General features: G+C 35.4%; 1 protein-coding gene and 1 long non-coding RNA gene across 2 annotated transcripts; both read right to left on the minus strand.

Annotated features, from left to right (window-relative positions):
* Nucleotides 1-11,607: 11,607 nt before the first annotated feature.
* LOC145617853 (uncharacterized) lies at nt 11,608-14,648 on the minus strand. The gene is made up of 3 exons (XR_014107798.1): nt 14,481-14,648; nt 13,872-13,926; nt 11,608-12,451 (listed from the first exon to the last, which is right to left on the minus strand). It is a non-coding gene; the product is annotated as an uncharacterized LOC145617853 (long non-coding RNA).
* A 3,323-nt stretch (nt 14,649-17,971) lies between these two features.
* Nucleotides 17,972-20,208, minus strand: LOC145616991 (uncharacterized). Its single transcript, XM_081671700.1, has 4 exons — nt 20,105-20,208; nt 19,846-19,938; nt 18,932-19,653; nt 17,972-18,049 (listed from the first exon to the last, which is right to left on the minus strand). The coding sequence occupies exons 2-4, from the start codon at nt 19,901-19,903 to the stop codon at nt 17,972-17,974; spliced, it is 858 nt and encodes a 285-aa protein (XP_081527826.1). The 5' UTR covers nt 19,904-19,938; nt 20,105-20,208.
* Nucleotides 20,209-22,728: the final 2,520 nt, after the last annotated feature.

Below are 22,728 nucleotides of genomic sequence, written 5' to 3' on the forward strand. Positions count from 1 at the left end.
ATGCTGCATATTCACTAACGAATGTTGGACTAAAAATACATACTTACATAACCATCATGCAAAAAACCCTAAGATTTTCTCTGTTCCCTCTTTTTTATCCTAGCCACCATATTAAAACTTAGGGGCTGTCATCGATTTTTATCGATGGTAAGCCCCAAATTCTTCTCTAATTCAATGTTTTTGGTCAGTCCCTCTATGTAGGGTTTTGTGTTCCCTCTATGTAGGGTTTAGTACTGTTTGTTTGTTTGGTTTTAGTGTGGGCAAGGATACAAATTTAGAAGATTCGTCTTGTAAATTTGAGGAATTGCGCGGCTGTTGGTATAGGGATGCAGATTTCGAAGATTCTTCTTGCAAATTTGCAGATCTTGATGATCAATAAAGTTATATCTCTTTTGCGACTATACATCAATGGAGCTCCGTCAAGAACGATGCAAAGACATCTAAAATTATCCAAGATCAGTTCAAAAGCGATGCCATTAGTTTAGGGGCATTTAATTCTTGTTTTGAGATTTTGATTTTTAAGGGATGATTGTAAGTGCCGAATGCCTATTATTATTTAATGAAATCACCCCTCCCTATTCCATTCAAAAAAAAAAAAAAAAAAAAAAAAAAAAAAAAAAAAAAAAAAAACCATTATGCCACCACTTTTTTTATATGGGCCTATGTTACTCAGACTCGGGTACACATGTCCGACACGGGTACGTGTCTAGTTATTCAAGTGTCTAACTCGGCTAATTTATATAAAAAATATATGATTTTTGAACTAAAATAAGTGTCATACTCCGAGTGTCCGATACTAATACTTCAGGTAAAATGAAGAGTTTGAGTAACGCATTATGTATGCTATAGTCTTTATAATAGCTCAAAAAAGAAAATACGGGCCCTTAACGAGCCTCATTTGAGATTCCCCCAGTCGATATTGACTTGACTCATTTGGCACAATATTCTTGTCTTCATGAAACAAATTTGTTGTAGAAGGTTATAATTTCATTTTCTTTTTCTTTTTCTTTTTTTTTTTTTTTTTTTTTTTTGCATGCTTTAAATGATGATATCGAGTGTGCACCCACTTTTGGCTTTGTTTGTTGTCGATCAACTTGTGGAGAAACGGTGAGGTATAACCTCTATCAACAAACACCATCACCAACAACTTTTTAGGGCGGCAGAGTATGAGCACTAACTTTATTGCTCTTATATGGCAATTTAAGCCCAATATTATTGGCCATAGATTGAAAGGAAAATTGACAAATTAGAGAGAAGTAGAAAATAATTAGAGTAGAATTGCTTGCCTTCTCATTAATCATAGCCCCAAATATATAAGCATTACAAACTTTTCTTAACCTAGAAACATAAGATCTCCTAGAATATTAAGGAATACACAAGATAATATTAGGGAATAAATATCTTCATAAAATATAATATATGATATATCTCAGTACCCCCCTCAAGTTGGAGCGCTCGGATCGAAAGTGCCCAACTTGGAAAGAAGACAGTCAAATTGTGCTTTCCCAAGAGCCTTTGTAAAAATATCCGCAAGATGTGAAGACGTCGAAACATGAGATGGAGATATCCACCCCTCAATAATAGACTAATAGCATCACGAATAAAGTGACAATCAATCTCAATGTGCTTTGTCCGTTCATGAAAAACTGGATTCTTTGCGATGTGCAAAGCTGCTTCATTATCACAAAATAACTTAATTGCCTTTGGATGTTGTACTCCAAGCCTCAACAACAAACCCTTCACCCATTTGAGCTCTTTAGCGCATGAAGACATGGACCTATACTCGGCCTCCGAAGAAGAGAAAGAAACAGTTGGTTGATTCTTAGTTTTCCAAGAAATAGGTTATAATATTCCAAGGAAAACTAGCCAACCAGATAAAGATCGTCGAGTCAGAGGAAAAGCAGCCCAATCTGAATCACACCAACCCTGCAGATTTAAATCACAATCAGAGCTCAATAAAATACCTTGTCCGAGAGTCCCTTTCAAGTAACGAACCACCCTCATTGCAGCATCCCAGTGCTCACTACGAGGTTGCTTCATAAACTGAGACAAAATATGAACCGAATACTCCAAGTCAGGGCGTGTGACAGTATGATAAATTAGACGACCAACAAGCCGTTTGTAAGACTCTTGATCAGAAAAAAATGCGCCCGTGGCCAAACCCAATTTGTGGTTTTGCTCCATGGGAAAACCACTAGGCTTCGCGCCTAATAAACCTGTCTCAGAAATAATATCCAGACTATAATTTTGCTGACATAAGAACAAACCTGCAAAGCTACGAGCCACTTCAATCCCCAAAAAATATTTCAAAGGACCTAGATCCTTCATCTTAAAACAGTCACACAAATAGGCCTTAAAAACAGTCAATGCAGCGGAATCGTTCCCAGAAATAATCAAATCATCAACATACACTAAAACTGTAATCTGAGTATCACGAGTAGTATGAGTGAACAAAGAATAATCAGAGTAAGATTGTTTGAAACCATACTATTTTAAAGCGGTGGTAAGTTTAGCAAACCAACATCTATGAGCTTGCTTCAAACCATAGAGTGACTTCCTCAATATGCAAACCAATGAAGGATCCGAACTCTGAAAACCAGGCGGAAGTTTCATGTAGACTTCTTCATCTAAGTCACCATGAAGAAAAGCATTGTGAACATCCATTTGGTCAATTTCCCAATTCTTGGCGGCCGCAATAGCAAGAACAGTGCGAACCGTTGTCATCTTAGCAACCGAAGCAAATGTCTCATCATAATATACACCTGCTTTCTGATGGTTCCCATACACCACCAAACAAGATTTGAGGCGCTCAATTTCACCATTATAAAGAAACTTGGTCTTATAGACCCATAGACTTCCTAGAGTCTTTTTACCCGGAGGTAGAGGCTCCAAAGTCCAAGTACCATTGTTCTCTAAAGCTCGAATTTCTTCATTCATGGATTTACGCCAACCTTCATATTGCATAGCTTCTTTGAAAGTTTTCGGATCTTTAGTTTGAACAACAATTGAAATAAACTTTCGATAATTCACAGAAAATTTGTCTCAATGTATATAATGTGCTAAGGGATATGGAGTATCTGAAGACTGATTGGATGACAAAGACGGACTATTAGCAAACATTGTGTGAGTTACATAATCACGGAGCAAAACTGATGGAATTTTGTCTCGAAAACCGCGCCCCAAATTAGACTGCTATTGTGCCTCGGTATCTGTGGTGTTAGGAGTGATACTCGTAGCTTGTTGCTGCTGTGGGCTTACTGTGCTACTGCTGCTGGAAGGTGCACGAGAGCTGCCAGCCCCCGCAGCACTTCCAGCGTGCTGATCAGCAGTTACCTGCTGCTGTGTTGTCGCTGTGTTGCTGGGCAGACCACGGATGGGCAGTGGCAGCAGCGTCATCAAGCTGTTGTGCCGTGACCTGCTGTTGTGGGGTTTGCGTGGCAGAGGCAGAGGAGTGGGTTGGCTTCGTAGTGTTGTGAGATGAAGCATCATCATTTCCTTCCCTATTAAATATTTCATGCTCAGTTTCATTATTGTAAGCGACCGAATCATCATCACCCAATATTAGCATCTTTGGGACTATAAAAAGGGAACACATCTTCCACAAATTTCACATCACGAGAGACAAAAAATTCCTTTGTTTCGAGATCAAACAGCTTCCACCCCTTTTTACAGAAGGGATACCCCAGAAAAACACATTTATGACTCCTACTAGCAAACTTATCCCCCCTCGTCTTTTGATTGTGGGAAAAACACAGACAACCAAAAGTACGAATAGCACCAAAAGATGGAGGTTTATTAAAGAGTATTTCGAAAGTAGTTTTATTTTGAAGAAGAGGAGTAGGAGTTCGATTAATCAAGTGAGCCGCGGTTAAAACACACTCACCCCAAAAATAGATAGGTAGTTTGGCTTGAAATCTCAAGGCTCTACCAACATTTAGAATGTGTTTGTGTTTTCTCTCTACTCCCCCGTTTTTTTGAGGAGTCCCTACACACGAGGTTTGAAATAAAATACCAGTGGCAACAAAATAACCCTTCAAACAATTAAATTCTGTTCCATTATCACTTTGCACAATATTCATTTGTTTGATTAAATTGCCTATCGACCATAGCAACAAACGCCATGAACATCTGAAAAACTTTTGTCTTATCAAGCATCAAATAAATCCAAACAGCTCGGGAATAATCATCAACAATAGTAAAAGAAATAACGAGCACCACACGAAGAAACATGTCGATATGGACCCCACAAATCACAATGTATTGTTTCAAAAATTCTAGTAGAATTATTTTCACTTAGAGGAAATTTGTCTCTAGGTTGTTGAGCACGAAAACATACTTCACACCCCTTAGATAAACCACTTTTATTATTGCTAATATAAGGGAGCAACTTAACTACTTTCTCTGAACGATGCCCTATTCTTCTGTGCCAGAGCTCCAATTCTAATGTAGCTTCAACCACAGACACAAGTTGCACAGCATCCAGTTTGCTAAAATAATATCGTCCGTCTCGCCAAAGTCCCAATCCAATCAGCTGCTTCATTCGGTCTCGTATAGCACACATATATGAATTAAATTGGACAACAACATTTAATTGATCACTAAGTTGAGTAACAGAGATTAAATTGCAATGAAGATGAGGCACAAAAAGAACTCCAGTGATTGTGATCTTTTCGGACAAAGAAACGGAACCCTCCAAGGTAGCAAATACACGTTCACCATTCAGTAAGCCAACCGGACATTCAATGATGTGTGTGTCATATAACCATGAACTATTACCAGTAACATGATGGGTTGCTCCGGTATCAATAATCCAACAAGAATCATCAAATTTATCATTACCTACAAAACCCGAAAGCACCTTCGAGTGGTCAGTGGTGAAATTTAAGTGCAGAGTTGAAGTCTGCTCATTATTGGGATTGGCTAGGGGCTGCGTGGAACCCCCCTGGCAGCGTGTCCCTGATTGTTGCAAAGGGGATACGAAGATGTAAATAAATAGCTTGAAATTTCATGCCCCGGTGGTGTTTGATCATCACCGGCCATGGCTAAAAAAAATTTAAAAAAAAAAAATTAACCTGCTCTTGATACCCTGACAAATTAGAGAGAAGTAGAAAATAATTATAGTAGAATTGATTGCCTTCTCATTAATCACAGCCCCAAATATATAAGCATTACAAACTTTCCTTAACCTAAAAACATAAGATCTCCTAGAATATTAAGGAATACACAAGATAATATTAGGGAATAAATATCTTCCTAAAATATAATATTTGATATATCTCAATAAAAATTAATTTAATTCTTACATCGGTTAATTTTTGTACTAAATTTAGGAGATGTTCACATTTACTATACTGAATTGATTGGAGTTGAATTGAACCGAATTGAACTGAACTGAACTGATTGGAGCTGAACTGAACTGATGAATTAACTGAGCTGAAATGAATATTATGAGAGAGGGAAATTCTGAATTGAACTAAACTGATTGAACCTAAACTGATTGGAGCTGAACTGAACTGAACTGAAGTGAATTGAAATTAAGTAAATGTGAACAGGCCCTAACTAATATGAATTATGAACTGTACTACTACTCCCTATAAAGACTAAATAAAGAAACACTATATACAAAGTATGAACTATACTACTACCTCCCTATAAAGACTAAATAAATGAATAGAAGTACAACGTATTATTTTAGCGCACATAGCTAACTAGGAGCAGAGGGTTGCTCTACTCGTGTTTGTTAAGTTTCGAGTCAACATGAGTTAATCACAAGTTGATATTTTAAAGGTTTAGGTATCTTGAATTTCAAATTTTTATTAATTATATTTTATTCTCTTTGTATAAATGTTTCCTACTAAAGTGTATTGATTTAAATTTGTTAAGTATCAAGGTAAATTTTTTAAATATAGAAAAATATTGAATTTCTTGTACACTTATCGAGTTTCAATCGAGTTGATTCGAGCGAGCACAAGCCAACTCAAATCAAATTTTTACCGAGTTGAGTTCGAGCTCCTCGCGATTTACTCTGCAAAATTAGCACCCCTATATCTAACTAAACAAGACTGTGTGGAAAACGGACCATGTGTAAGCAAATCTACTTAAAAAAGACGTATTGTAAAAAATGTAAGGATATATTTGAAATTTGAGTGTTGTAATTGGAGATTATGTAAGAAAGGGGAAAAAAAAAAATTTCCTAAAATGGGCTAAGGTTACAATCTTTTTTGCCTTAGTCCTATCATATACTAGCTCTTGTTCTTTTATATACACAGGCAGTAAAAAATACTCCTTCCGTGTTTTTTTTAAGTAATACACTTTTCATTTCCGGTCGTGTTTTTTTAAGTGATACACTTCTCTTTTTGGCAAAAAAATACATTAAAATATTACTAGTATATCTCTTTCCTCTCATGGTCCCCACCCAAACCCACTACTACTTTTCTATTATATCTTTCCTCTCACATTCATTACTTTTCAATAAACTATTAACCCCACTATCTTTCTTTAACAATTTTTAATACTCCACTACCCCACTTACCTCTTATTTTATTTAAGTCAATTAAATTGCCTAAAATTATGTGCCGGTCAAAGTGTATCACTTAAAAAACACACGGAGGGAGTATACTCCTTCCTTGTTTTAATAAGTGTTACACTTATCAAATTCGGCCGTGTTTTAATAAGTGTTACACATTCTTTTTCATTAAAATATTATCTCTCTCTCCTCTCATGGTCCCTACCCAAACCCACTACTACTATTTTTATTATATATTTCCGCTGACATTCATTACTTTTCAATAAACTATTAACCCCACTATTTTTCTTTTACAATTTTTTAATACTCCAACTACTCCACTTACCTCTTATTTTATTTAAGTCAAATAAATTACCTAAAATTATGTGCCGGTCAAACTGTAACACTTAAAAAAACACAAAGGGGGTAATTAACTGTAAGATGAAGTAGGAAAAAAAATGTATAAAGGTGGGTTATATAAGAAATAGGTGAAAAAAGTCATATGAGAAGGTGTAATTATTGTAAGATGGTATAAAGGGTGTACTATAAATGAAATAAAGAAAAGTGAATAGATCCTAAAAGGACGACATAGAAAGGAATATGAGTAAAACAATTAAAGAACTGAGGGAGTGTGTACTTTTAAAATTATAGTGAGCTAAAGGAGAGTTCTTTAAGAATTCACAAAAGGAAATATTAAGTCAAATAAAAAATATTAGGGATGGAGGGAATACATAATTTAAATCGGCATCACCAAACTAAAAACCATGTAATAGTGGTTGGTGATGGTTGGTGTAGGTTATAAAAAGGATTTCAAATGACAAGAATAAAAAGGATCTGAAGGAGTAATTATAACTACTTGTAGTTACTAATTACTCAATCCATTTCACAATGATATTTTCATTTCTGTATATCAATGCAAATCTTTAATCGCAAATGTCTTTAATTTTACATAGCAACTATTATAAAAACTAAACATTTATAAGTTACTAATCGAAATGAATAAAACTAGACACATGATTATGTTTTTTCTTACACATGGAAGAAATATTTTTAAAATCAAATAGCCCGCTTCTGCTTTCTTCTTTAATGGCAGTAAGTCTCCTTCCTCTTCTTTACTTTCCCTTTCGACCTTCCCAAGTTTTGTTACTAAACAATCTAAATTACGATTTCTAATCTCAAATATCCCCTTCTACTCTTCAATCAAATTAATTTGCACCCTCTTCCTTCTATAATTTATTTTAATGATATACTAGTATTGATTTTCATTTTATTTGTTGAATTACTATTGTTTAAATCAAACACCTAAAATTTTGATTTTTTTTGGTTTGGTGTTCACGATGATCGATGTTAGTTTTGCAGCCCTTGAATCTGTCCAAATGCAGCGCTTGAGGTGTAGGTTAGGTGAGTTGAGGTTTTGAAGAGGTTAAGTGGGAGATTCAAGTGAGTTGTGGTGGGGGTCGGTGGTGAGAGAGGGTGGGTTGGAACTTAGGGGGTGTTTGGTATAAATATTGTAAATGAAAGGGAAAAGATTCAAATAACACTAGTAGAATAAACCAAATGGCAAGCAGTTCAAACCCCCTAATGGCAAACGGTTTTGAACCGCATGCTCTTGGGGGGCTTGCCAATAGCCTTTTAAATGGCAAGCGGTTTAGAACCGCTTGCCATTTGTAGAGAAAGGGCAGCGGTTTGGCGCCAAAACCGCTGCCCATTATGCCTATAAAAAATAAATTATTTTTTTTTGGTTTTTTTCACTTAAATTGATACACAAACAAAATATATGTAAAAACATTAATATTTTTATTAATTTATTGTTGTAATATTACAATTTCATTAAAAAAAAAAATAAATACAAGTAACAAAATTAATACAAGGCAGTTTCTCAAAAAAAAAAAATTAAAATAAAAAAATAATACAAGGCTCTACACCACCCACGAGCACCAGCAGCACCATCCACGTGCACCAGCACCACCACCACCATGCGCACCAGATCCCAGCCCACCACCACCACTCACTAGATCCATGCGCACCACCACCATACACCAGACCACCACCGACCACCAGATCCAACCCGTAACCCATCTCACCACCAACCCTCATAAACCCGTAACCCACCTCACCACCCAACAAAACCAAATCCCAACCCCTTATCCCGTATCACCACCAGCAGCCCCTTTATCCCGTATAACCGCCACCACCAAGCACCTTAAACGCACCTTTAGGCCATGAAAACGGCGATTTTGGCTTGAAATTATGGTTTTAAAGGTCAAATTCGACCATGTAAACTCTAGATCTAGTGTTTTCATGGTCGAATTTGACCTAAAAATTAACTTGAAAACCCTCACGCATGCATGAATTTGCTCGAATTTGCTCGAAATTTGCTCGAATTAGCTCGTAATTTGCTCGAATTTTCTCAAAATTTGTTCGAAATTGTACACGAAATTTGCTCAAATTTAACTGGGGGGTTTTGGTCGAATTTCCTCGAATTTAACTTCAGATCGAGAGGAGAGGAGGGTGACAGAGAGTGAGAAAAATACCGAGGAGAGTGAGAAACTGAAAAATGGAGAAGTGAGAAAGAGATCGAGTGAAAAGCTGAGAAAGAGAGGAGAGGAGATCGAGTGAAAAGCTGATAAAGAGAGGAGAGGAGAGAGAGCTGGTGAGGAGTGAGAATGGAGAAAAGAGGCGTGAGAATAGGTTATAATATAGGTAGGGTTTTTTTTTTAAAAAAAGGGAAGCGATTCATGGGTCAAACCGCTTGCCATTTACAAATTTGCAAGCGGTTCATCCAAAACCGCTTGCCATTTACAATTTTGCAAGCGGTTCATCCAAAACCGCTTGCCATTTACAATTTTAGAAGCGAAATTTCAAAACTGCTTGCCATTTGGGGCTTCCCATTTACTATTTTCTACTAGTGTAAGTAGGGGAAAGGGTAATGACGATAAACGTTACCTTTACTATATGTTTTGTATCCTAATGGAATGGAAACAATTTGAATAGATTGTGATTGAATAGGGAAACATATTTTGTTTCCACTAGTTTATCAAGGGTAACAAATTGGGGGATTTTGTTACCCTTTGAAAACGGTATTTGTTACTTTTAACACATACCAAACAACTAGAAATGAAAACACTTAATTGAATCCGTTTCCTACATCTAAAATTACTATACCAAACACACTCTTAGAGAGGTCAGGGGGTGGTGTGGAGGTGGTTATGGTGAGGTTGCCATTGAAGGGGGTTGGGGAGGTAAGAGGTAATTAAGAGGTAAGAGGAGAGAGATTTTCCGGTGTCGAGGTTGGGGAGGTGGGGTTTCGGGTGTAATTTGGTGGTTTCGAGCGTGAGGGTGGAGGCAGTGTTGCCAAGAATGGTGGCTGGGGTAGGGCCGTGGGGCTGTTATTCAAGGTGTGGTTGTATTTGTGATGGTTAGGGTGGTGATGGATTGATGGGTGCAGTGGTGGTTATATGGTGATTTACATGGATGGAGGGGGTGAGGTGAGAGGAGGGAATAATGGAGAGAAATATTTTTTTTTTAAAAAAAAAAAATCTAACTCATTTTGCAAGTTGAAGGTAATTTAAAATGGCTCATTTTGAGAATATGGGGATATAAGGTGGGATTATTTCCAGAAACACAAAGGTGGGATTGTTTTGAGAAGATGAGCCAAAGGTAGATTATTGGTTTTAATTTTTTATATTTGAAAATAGAGAAAGTTTTTTATAACTAAATTATATTACTTTGATGAAATCAATTTCATTTAGATTAGATTTGACAAAAGCTGATATGATGCGACAAGCCACAACATGACACAAACTAGACACAAAAACAATAAGTTAACATAAGAGATTTCATCACTTTTACTTAAATAGGCCAGGTCTGGTTAATGTTAGAATTTATAACATGAAATTAACACACCAACCCATCTAAGAAAATAACTACTTCCTCCGTTACACATTATGTGCAACAAACCTTGTTGCACGTTTCCCTAGACAAAATTTGTTAATGTAGATTAACAAAGTGAATGATTTGGGATTAAGAGTAGGAGAGAGAAAAGGGAAAAATTAATCAAACACCACTACCACCTGCCATGGCCTCTCTCCGACACCACCCACCAGCAACAACATCCACCACCACCCACATCCACCCTCTCCTTGAAACCACCACCACTAGCTACCACCCTATCCCGTAACCACCTTCTCACCACCACCAAGACTTGAAACCCTAGCAACCAAATCAAACCAACACCGCAACCATAAACCAATTACCCAAAACTCACCCCCATCCAAATCACACCAACATCGCAACCGTAACCCAATCACCACAACCAAGATCTGAAACCCCTCTATAACCACCAAAACCAACCTCACCCTGCTCACAGACACCACAAACCCAAATCAATTTTTAAGGTTTCAACTTTGAGGAGAATCGGCGACTATAAAAAGGGAAAAAGGAGGCGGGAGCGGCTTTGACAAGGGAAAAGGGGGCCGGGACACTATCGACGGTGGTTGTGAGAGCGAAAAGAAGAAAGAGTAGCAATGACAAGGTTCGTGCACTACAAGAAAAAAGCGAATTAGCGACGGCCAAAGTAGTCGCAAATCCGTTGCAAAAATGGATTTGCGACGGATTTGCAACTACTTTGGTTAGTCTCTAAAGACCTCGTCGCAAATTCATTTTTGCGACTAATTTTTGGATAGTTGCAAATTTAGCGACAGATACGCAACAACTTTGCAACTACCATTTAGCAACTACTTCTACAATTTTTGCAACTAAACCACTGTCCGTCGTAAAATATTTGCGACGATTAGCGACTACGCAGCCCAATATTTTGAGACTAGGGAGACCAGTGGTTTGTGACGAATCAGCGACTACCAGACCAAAGTTTTACGACTGCGGAGACTAATTTATTTTGCGGCGGATTAGGAACTACGAGACTAATTTTTTTTTGCGACGGATTAGAGACTACTGTGAATTATTATTTTTTGCAACTAACCATTCAGTCTCTAAAACAAATATGCAGTCGCTAAATTTTTGTGACTGCCTATAATATTTGGAGACCATAATTTCATGATGGGCAATATGAGTGAAAAATAAGTTACCGAGCATAAATAAAATTAACCAATGCCAATTTTATTCAAGTAACCAAAATATCAACAACTTTGCATCAATGTATTAAAAAACAATATTCTAAACCATATGTCTAATTGTTTCACAATCACCTCCCATATTAAGGAAGTTACTTCCAATAAGAACCTATAGAAGATATACAAATATGCCTGCAAATATTAAAGATCAATCGTTCACAAAATTACCACCAAGAAAATAAAAATCACTTAGTTGCATCACTAGAGCGGGTGACAGTAGACAACGGAGGCTTAGTAGGACAATAATGTTGAACAAGTGTTGTCATATCCTTCAATGTTTTATGCATAGCCATTTTTCCCTTCTTCCATGTTGCCTTTTCTATCTCATGATTTTCAACAATTTCCTTGGCATATTTTAATCTTTCCACTGCCCTTTTTTGGCTTTCGATCTTCTGCTTGTCACGTTTTTCTTTCGCCATCTTCTTTAATCCTCAACTTAAGAGCTAAGTTGAGAAATCATTGCATGGAAGGAGTGGAAGATGATGTAATAGGGTGAGAAGTAGGGTCGTTCTTGAAGTATATTTGTGAAACACTCCCTAAACCGAAAACTTTTCATTTCTTTTGCCCACCTACAACCTCTAAGTAGACTTTGTCGGAGAGCTTCTTTGTTCTTATATTCCTCAAGTTTTTCCATATATTCTCCCATCATTAAGATATGTGTTAGTAACTATGGTGGTCTCAGTTGTTACAACTTAAAAACTTAAAACATAAAAAAAAATGAAACATTCATGATAATATCAATGTTGTAGTTTTCGACAGAGTCTCCTTTGTAAATTGAACAATAATCTCCACCAGTAGGGTATGGCTTCAAAACCTGCTTCAATTCACATCATGTCATACTACGTTATTCTCATCCTCCAACTCAATCACACATGCAAACAAATAGACAACCTATAATGATTTGAGTTTTAATTAAAGAGTAGTGAACTAAACTCATCCTAGCGCTTAATGGTAAATTTGGAAAAAGAAAATAAGGGACTTGATAAAAAGGTGAGGGACGTAAGGAGGGGGTAAGGCTGAAGAAATAATGTCATGCTAACAAAGGGTAGTGACTAGAGAATATTTTATGATAGTTGCTAAAAACTGAAAAAATCATGTTAAGAAAATGCTCCTATCATTTCTCTTTATTAATTAACGTGTAAGCTAACTAATTAATGCAAACAAGGTTCTTTAAAAATCAAAGAAAAAAGTGAAAAGATAAGTGTATGATATCCACGATTTTGCATTAGCTTATAGTGAAACAAGTAGAACAAAACTATGCTAGATTGCTACAACTCAATGTTTTACCAAAACAGAGAACAAAATTTCAGACTAAATGAAACTACATACATCAAAATATGCAACTACATATGAGACATATAAGTCAAGTTAGTAAGATTGTGTAGCTTAGAAGTAGATTATATTGCTTAAATCCCTATAAGGTTCACATTTTAAGAGTTCTATAAAATAATATTAGACAAAAAAAGATAAGCCATAAATTCCAGGGGCTTCATATACAAGGATGTATGTAAAAGTCAGTTTTTGAGTTCTACGGGTGGGTCAGATTGCAAGAATAAACTGCACCAGTTGGATTCGAATTTTGAGGCGATTCTAGTTGCAGTAGTTAGAGTAGGATATCTAGTGTTAAGGAAAAATATCAGAAAAATTAACTAAAAATATTTTTTAGGGTTTTAAGTCAGTTTTGTCAAGTAGTACAGCTGGAAAATCTGATAAGCATGTTCTGCTAGCAAGGGCTGCTTCCCTTGAAGTTTTATGCAATTTCTTAGCTTTGTTTCACACGTGTTGCTCACATAGATGTAGCCTATTTAAAGGCCTAAGTTAATCAATAATATTTAGTTTTTCAGCCATCTAAAACCCCCATCCCAACAAATAAGCCTTAGACCTTGGATACAAGTTTATTAGACACCTTAAATGAATTATAAGCGTAGATTTTGTACATGTATATTATAGTTGCTTACAATTCAATGTGAATCACTACAAAAGACTTTAAAACATCAAACCAAAAAGATTCTAACAGTATAAAATCAAACAATATTACCCATATAACATCAAGGTAATTAAAGCAGCAAAAATCAAAAGCCTAAAACTAAAAGACATAAATTAAAAAAAATAAAAAAATTTGAAACATATATAGAATTATAGAAGCAGGGGATATATTATTAAGCACTCATTATAGACAGCCAAATACATTAATCATTGGCTCATATAAATTGTTAAACAAGTAGTAAACATACCTTATTAATTTCTTTTTCTCGACCTCTTTCTTTTTGACATGGAGTTCTTCAAGTGCTGCTTATACAGACAACAAATAATGGAATTATAGCTTCAATTATAGATTAAATAGAAAAAAAAGCATATTGATTAATTAGGCAAAACAGAATCAAAATTGACGAAATAATTAAACATATAGTAATAAGAAATTGACAAAACCCAAGACATTTACTAAATCGTAGGGATTATAGCTGGAATAATCAGACTTGGGATCTTTACATTGAAAATAATTAGGGCTTTTTGTATAATCAATCATTTTTGAATTGTTTTACATTGATGGACTTCAGTGATAACCCTAAAATTCGCAATTGGCAGCCAGATTAAAATCAATTCAATCAATTTGCAATTCACAATTTACTATGGAAACCAGATTAACATCAAATCGATAAATTTGTAACTCAAATTCAATCAATAAGTAGATCAAAATCAATTCCGCAATTCGAAATGGAAACCATATTAAAATAAAAAAATTGGACAAAAAACACAATGCGATCCATAAGATTCGCAATTGGCAAATTGCAGTAAGTGAAAGATAGAATGAAGGGTAGGAAGGGGAAGAAATCATAACTTACCTAGGTGGAGATGTGGTGGCGCAGCGGCGGCGGATGAAGACGACGACGAGGGGTTCGATCTGAAGTTAAGAACTTGGCCTTTTTTTTTCTTTGAGAAAGAAGACTATGTACTGTTCGTATAATGAATGAAGGAATAACTCCGAATAAGAAGTGAAAGTTCTTGTTTTTTTTTTTTTTTTTTTTGCGGCAACAACTTATGATACCAAGAGTTTTTTATTTTTATTTTTTTTTTAAATTTCAAAATAATTGTAGCGACTGCGTGTTAGTTGCAACAGTAGTCGCAAATTTTTTAAAAAAATGGTTTAAAAATTATTAAGCCTAGCAACTACACTTTAGTCGCAAAAAATTATAAGGGTGTCACAGATTAGTGACTGCGTAGCAACTATTACAAAATCAGTTGTAAAATTTGCGACTGCTTGCCTGTTTCAGTCGCAAAAAAAATTTTTCAAATTGATTATTATGGTAGTTGCAAAAATCAGTTGCTAATTAGCAACCACATAACAACTTCCTCGAAATCAGTTGCAAAATTTGTGACTACTCTTTTTTTTCAGTCGCAAAAATTATTTTTGCGACTAATTATTATGGTAGTCGCAAAAATCAGTTGTTAATTAGCGACCGCATAACAACTTCCTCGAAATCAGTTGCAAAATTTGTGACTACTCGTTTTTTTCAGTCGCAAAAATTATTTTTGCGACTAATTATTATGGTAGTCGCAAAAATCAGTTGCTAATTCCCCTTTTTCTTGTAGTGGTGGTGGCTAGAGGGTTTCTGGGAATTTCGGGCGGAGTGAGGTGGTGCTCACGAGGATTCGGTGTTGGGGGTGGCTGATTGGGTGGGGAATTTTGGGCTGGGTCATGGCAATGAGAGAAAAGTGAGAAAAATATAGAGGTGGTGGTGGTGGCGGCGGCGACGGCGATGACGACTAAGACGGAGGTGAGAGAAAACTGGTGATGATGGTGGTGGGTATGGTTTTGACTTTTGAGGGAGAGAGATTGAGATTAGGGTAAATCATAAATGGATTAGGGCTCGTTTGGCATTGATGTGGTATTCTGTTTTTAGTTTTTTGTTTATTATAATAAGTATATGATATATGTCACATAATGAATAAAAAATTATTTAAACTTATTAAAATCATAATAATTTTGAAAACTGACAACAAAAAAGTGGAAACACCTTTTTCTTGTTTCCAGTTTTTGGTTTTTAGTTTTCAAAAAAACAGGAAACTGAAAACCAAAAACGGTGCCAAACAAGCCCTATGTTAATAACATGTAGTCTTATTCATTTAAGGTGTGCTAATGAAATTAAGGGATAGATTGGTCCTCTTACACAAAAAATATTACCATGAATGGAAATATTTACTTTGTTGCACATAATGTGTAAAGTTTTTGAAAATTGTTGCACATAATATATTACAGAGGAAGTAATAATTATGAAATTGTTGATATATATGTATATATTGAACAAAACTAATACCTTTTCATATAACACAACATGACATGAACCGGACGCCGAAAAAGCAAGTTAGTATCAAGGGTTTCTAAAGCGTTTAATTAAACACATTTATAAAATAAGTAGGGTTAGTGTTGAGTCTGCTCAATCTGTTAAATTTCAAACACGTACACAACACAACATCCCATTGCTAATTCTAATTTAGATTATCTCACTTTAGTTTAACTCAAAATCAAAATCAAAATTTTAATATTGATACATGGATCGGATATTCGTGATTCGATCCGAAATTTCGGATATCCGAAAATTGGATATCGAAAAAAATCGCATTCGAATCGAAAAATTCCCAATCTGAAATTTTCAGATATCCGAAATTTCGGATCGGATCGGGTCGGATATCCGTAATGACCAGCCCTGTATGAGAAATGCACTAATTTCTGCTGCCAAAAAGACTGGGGATTTTTTTGTAAAATGGGAGATGCTACATGGAACAACTCATAGGTAATCTCACCCGCGCCAGAAAAAACTCGGCATAATGTATTGTTAATTTTTTTTTTTTGTTTTTTTGGTTAATACTAGGTACTCATTGATATCTTATACGAGAGAGATTAATGTATATTATGTACATTCTAAGTACTAAGTTAGGAGATCTGAGATATTCTGCAACCCACTTCAACTGTTGAATACATGCAGTCAGAACACAGTGAGAGAAATCAAAATATATCTGACGGAAAGATCTTGATGAGTGATGTATTGGATATACGTTCTCTACATCGTTAGTCTACTCGACAACCTGCATAAAAAGCCCATAGTTATTAATTGGAAGGGCTGAAGGAAAAGTACTTAAGAGTGAGAAAGACATGATAGGCAGACGCATTTTTTAGAGGGTGGGGTGGGGTTGGGGGGGGGGGGGAGGGGGGGCAGTAGAGGGATGGATTGAACGTAGAACAACACGAGGCAATTAAAGCACAAGATGGCTCGCATAAGTGAACACAATTAAGGACCATGAAGATGTGAACTGGACAAAACATGTAGAAAAAAGAAGAGAGCCAGAAAAAGACAGTATTTGAGTATTCCATCATCTCTCAGAATTAAAATGTACAGCAGGAGAAAGCATTCGTGTGGCAGTAGAGGGATCTAGATTAAACCGACATGTTTAGATTGAACGTAGAACAACACAAGAGGCCGTTAAAGCGCATGATGGCTAGCATAAGTGAACACAATTAAGAAGGAACGTGAAGATATGAAATGGGTAAAACATGCAGAAAAAAAGAAGACAGCCAAGAGGGAAGACTTAGTATTTGAGCAATCTCTCAGAATTTACATGTACAGCAGAAAAAGCATGCTTAAGTGAAATAAGTACGGCAAAGTTCATATATATGCAACAGAAAGCAATTTCAATCAGATAATTCACATAAATGTGACGGGTCTTCATAGATCATGCCATCTTCAAGAAACATTATATAATTTCGGTCTATGATTTCATGTTTTAGCTACTACTACTTCCGTTAACATTTACTTGCAACTTTGGAATATTTTATGTCTCTCAAATAATACCCCAAAGTTGCAAGTAAATATTAACTGAGGTAGTATTTTTTTTTATTATAGATACATCAGACACATGAGACATCAACAGCTTTAATACTCCTCAATTAGAATAATTCATAACCTTTCCAAAGGATATACAACGGCTTGGTAGGTGCATACATGCTGAAACCACAGAAGTCTTGAGAAGGCATTTAGAACTCTATAGCATCATAATTATTTTTTTACAGTAATTTACTCTTTTAATTTTCCCTTGATTTTATATAGGTAAAGACAGCTTCAAGCAGTATAAAATAGGCAAGCAAACAAAGTTGCAAACTACTTCGTATATCCTGAGATGGAATAAATTAAAAAAAAAAGCCTTAGATGTATGGTTGGTAGGATGATGAAAATTTCCTTGACTGCAAGTGTTCAGGCAAGTAAAAAAAGTTGGTAGTAAATCTAGCCATAAACAAAACACCATGACAGAATAAAAAACAAGTAGTGGCTCGAGATATTCAGCTCTGAGCCTCTAACTTCAGGCAGCAAAAAATAGAAATGACAGAACAAACAGCATCTAGCAAATGCAAGAATACCTACATATACAAAGTAACTGAGCTGTTACACACTAAACTAGAATTCTATGAGCAAAATACTACGACACTAAACTCAGAATTCCTCCATCTCTAGTACATCACGCAGCTAAACCATGCACCAGCCAACTTTGAACATTTCTAAAACCAAACCATTAAGTAAGCCTCAAAAGAACACACGGGTTAAGCCTTAATGATTAGGACAAAGAGAATATCAGCCATCAAAATCAGTATTAAGATCTATGACATTAAACTCAATCTTTGGTCTACATGAAACTCAATCTTTGGTCTACATTATTCCAATTTTAAGTAAACAACCTTGTAATGATACCATTTGTCATAAACAATAAGACTAAAGGGAAAAGATTGCTTTGATTGAATAGCAGCATTAGGCTGCATTGCTGCAAGTCTCCACTAGTGACTTGAGGTCACAACTCTCAAAATATTGACTTAAGGTCACAACTCTCCTAAGGATTCACTCCAAAAATCTGCCTACCCTTTCCTTTTCTTTCCCCTAACTCCCTATTTATAACAAATATTACACACTATTTTTATGGAACTAAATCATTAAAATTAACCCCAGATCATAAGCAAAAGTGCCAAACATCAAATACATATATTCATCTTTTGGAGGTTATGTTACATTAACTTCTATAAATGAAGCACCAGGTATTTTCTACAACATTTTACAATTTCTGTAACTAAGTATCCAAGCACCCACATCTATCAATGCCAATATTCAAGTTTCAAATATAGACATGGAAAGGTCAGACAAAAGTAAGTATGACAATTTTTTTCTAATTTGATGTCAGCCAAATAGATTAGATAGTTTGACACCATAATAGCTTGGAGGGGGGGTTGGAGAGAGAGTAAATCATTACCTACACAACGAAGACTGGAAGAACAACCAAAACCACTTTCCAGGCGCTCCAAATGGTCAGTTGACACTACATAGAGTCCAAACTCCTTCGCAACTGAACTCAAAGAATCGCTCAAGTCCTCTTTTAATGCAATGCTCCCCCAGAAACCAGTAACTTCCTGAACAAAGCAGATAGTCCAAAACTCCCACTCGGATGTAATATAAACATTTCGAAGAGACAGATACTTGATAGCCATTGCCAGTCTATACATTTGACTACCATGATCACTTTTACTATGATATCTTCTCACCTTCCTCTTGATCACCATCCTCAACCTCGACCCCAACACCGGTCTCATTAGAAACCCGAAAACAGTCTTTGATACCAGAACATATTCTTTCCTTTTCTTCCTCTTCCTCTTCTTCAAGCTCAACTTCCTCGCCCTCAATTTACCCGGTTTTCCTCGCCTTTTTTTCTTCCTAACACTCCATTCTTTAATCTTCTCAGACAGTTTCTTCTCAAAATTTCTTCGTTTTGCCATCAATTTATTACTCCAAATTAACCTCCCCAATGCAACAGTGAAAGACAGCAATGTAGGACTATCAGCAGTGAATAAAAGAAAATGAAATCTTCGCATTCGTTTCCGACTCAATTTACCATCTCGCTTCCATAATCGACTATTAAGTTCTTGAGAAAGCATAGATTTATAATCTCCATTGTAACCCATAAGCATCATATGCATTGACACTGAGATGAATCAAAAAAAGAATCGACATAAATACACACTCAATTCAAAACAAAATTTTCCATAAAAGCAACAAAAACAACAAAGAATTGAGTATAAAAAATGGGAAATACTAACATTATATTAACTCAATTTTAACCAAATTTCCCACAAATTCAAGAAGAAAAAGTAAGAATTGAGTATAAAATCCTTACTTTTTTCTGCAATTTTGGTTCTATCACCAACCATCCGTTTCCGATGCACCTTCCCCATCTTCTTCTCTCACAATCGATCAAAACCCTCAAAAACTGCGGCGTAAAATTACAAAAATTTATGAGAAAAAACCTCGACAATTGAAGCACAAAACCAAATTACAGAGCAAATTTGCACTAAATTGTGGGTAAATGAAGCAAGAACAAGTAAAATTGACAAAGAAATAGTGAAAATTTGAATAAAAAGAAAAGGCGGACTTACAGAATTTCAAGGGTTTAATGTTGGAAGAAATTTACACTGTTGAGTTGAGAAGGTACAGTTTTCAGGTTTATGTTTTTGCACAAGAATTTATTTCAAGGGAAATGAGTACGCGCGCTAGAGTGTTTTTGCCTACTTTTGGCGGACGAATAACCCATATCATATGTGTTTTTGGTGTCAAGCTTCATATTGGTATAAGATAATAAGAGGGCAGCTTGAAGTGGGCCGGGTGGATACTATGGCCTTGGGCCATATGACTAAATAAAGGCCTAAAATGATCCATTTCGCGGGCGGGTTGCGTGGCAAAGGCCGCATCTACAAACTCGGTTTTAAGTATATGATATATGATATGTGTCATTTAATGAATCAAAATTTGGTTAGACTTATTAAAATTACACTAAGTATTGTGTAGAACGGACTCACGTGAGTCCAATCATACAAAAACAAAAAATTTAATTGTTAGAAATTATATACTAATGGTCAGATATTTGATAATAAGTATCAGAAATTAGATAATATTGGTCAGGTATTAGATAATAAGTATCAGAAATTAGATAATATTGGTCAGGTATTAGATAATAAGTATCGGAAATTAGATAATATTGGTCAGATATTAGATTATATTGGTCAGGTATTTGATAATATTGGTCAGGCATATGTACCATTGTTGGAGCTTTTTTATATTTCCATAGATAAGAAATCACGAACAAATTGAAAAGAAATATTCGTCATTGAACGCTGATAAACTTGAATTGCTCATGAAGTATACCATATTATTTGAAGAAAGTCAAGAAACGAATATTGTCTTAGCGAAACACTATATCAACATATTTGAAGGAACGTGTTTACAGCTCAACAAGAAATTAGATAATAAGAAATTAGATATAAGTATCCAACAAGCTGATAAACTTGAAAAAACGAAGAATCTGTTGCAATTTACAGCGAATCAAACAACATTAAAGATGCATATATACTGGTTCCAACAACTCCAACCTTCTCGATGGTAACTCGTTAGATTGAGAGCGGTTTTCGTCTCCTCCTCTTCATCGGCTGCGGCAGCAGCGGTCGTTGAGGTTTGCATTCAACAGAGTCCGCCATTGAAGAAGAAGATGAAGAGGAAGCTTCTACGATGAGGTAAGGATACCAATGAGGAGGAGAGAGAAAATGTGAAAAAAAATGGTGATGAATGAAGGATTGTAAGAGAAAATGGAGGTGGTGTGTTTTAAGGTTATAAATTGGACTCATGTGAGTCCGTTCTACACAAAATCTTCTCTTAAAATCATGATACTTTTAAAAAACTGAAGAAATGAAAATATGAAATACTTTTTTTTTTTTCTTATTTCCTTTTTCGGTTTTTGTTTTAAAAAAATCAGAAAACAAAAAACAATGTCAAACAAGCTCTTACATTTTCAATTAGTTACCATTGGAATAATAATTTTTTTTTTACGTAAGTTATAAAAATAAGGTAATGTTATATATGGCCGTAAGGCTGTATGTAACCATCAAATATATTTCCTTATTAATATCAGTGTAAGAATTTATGACAAATCACACCCCGAGGCTTATAGCATTTTCCATTAAAAATCACACCCATATAGTGACTTATACATAGCCCTTCTAGGCTTATAGCATTTTTCATTTAAAATTAACATTTTTTTCCCATTTGTCAAATATTAGATAAAATTCTTAGTATCTATTACACCCAAAAATCAAAATTTTGAGTTTTCTTGACTTTTCCTTAATAGACTCATTGAACGAGTTGAATAGACTTTAGAGTCAATAAAAAGGTTTTGGGTCAAATAATGATAGCAAGTGAAAATCGGATGAAGTTAGTCAAAGGCCTAATATGAAGAAAGGAACGATTTGGAGGGAAAGTAAGCAATCTGATTTTCAAAGAGAGTTGGCGCCAAGAGAAAATAATTGCAAAACAGTTATTGGAGTCATCAACAATCGCTCTAATTTGTTTATAAATAGAGGCAAGGGAGCCGTATGAAGGACATAAGAAAATCAATCAACAACAAGCATTCGCATTTTTGTAAACCTTTCTTCTTAGATTTCTTAGATTTCCCTTACCTGAGTAGTCAAGCGATAGCGTAGTTTTCCATAGCATGTATTGAAGAACGACCGTCTTTACCAATTTTATGAACATAAGGGAACTTCTCGTTCAACTTATACAATTGTTGACATGACTTTAACCTTTAATAAATGGAAAGCATTTGTATCTTTTGTCATATATTCATCTACTCGTTTTGTTTAAGCAATCTAACTTGTCTAATTTCTTTTGAAACGCTTCCTTATTACTTGTTTTTGTTACGTTAGCAAGGTAATTAGTCTTTTGAAACCGATAATTTGAAGGACAACCCCGTAGTACTCTAGAGCAAGATAGGTCGGGTATTTGACTTGTTGGCAAAGAACAATATTTGCCTCAACAAATTTTTATGCGACCACCGTGGGAGAAGACTAAACTAAGTCCATTTAACTCTGTTATTATGGAAGTTTTTCCCATGGCTCCTAAGCGTCCAACACGTAAAGGAAATACTTGGGAAGATCTTAATTCATCTAAATTCAATCCAGATACCATTTTAGAGGATCAACAAGATCTAGAAAATTGAATTAAATATCAACTT

The sequence above is a fragment of the Chenopodium album genome, chromosome 26, assembly GCF_948465745.1.
Source record: "Chenopodium album chromosome 26, dcCheAlbu1.1, whole genome shotgun sequence".
Taxonomy (NCBI): domain Eukaryota; kingdom Viridiplantae; phylum Streptophyta; class Magnoliopsida; order Caryophyllales; family Amaranthaceae; genus Chenopodium; species Chenopodium album.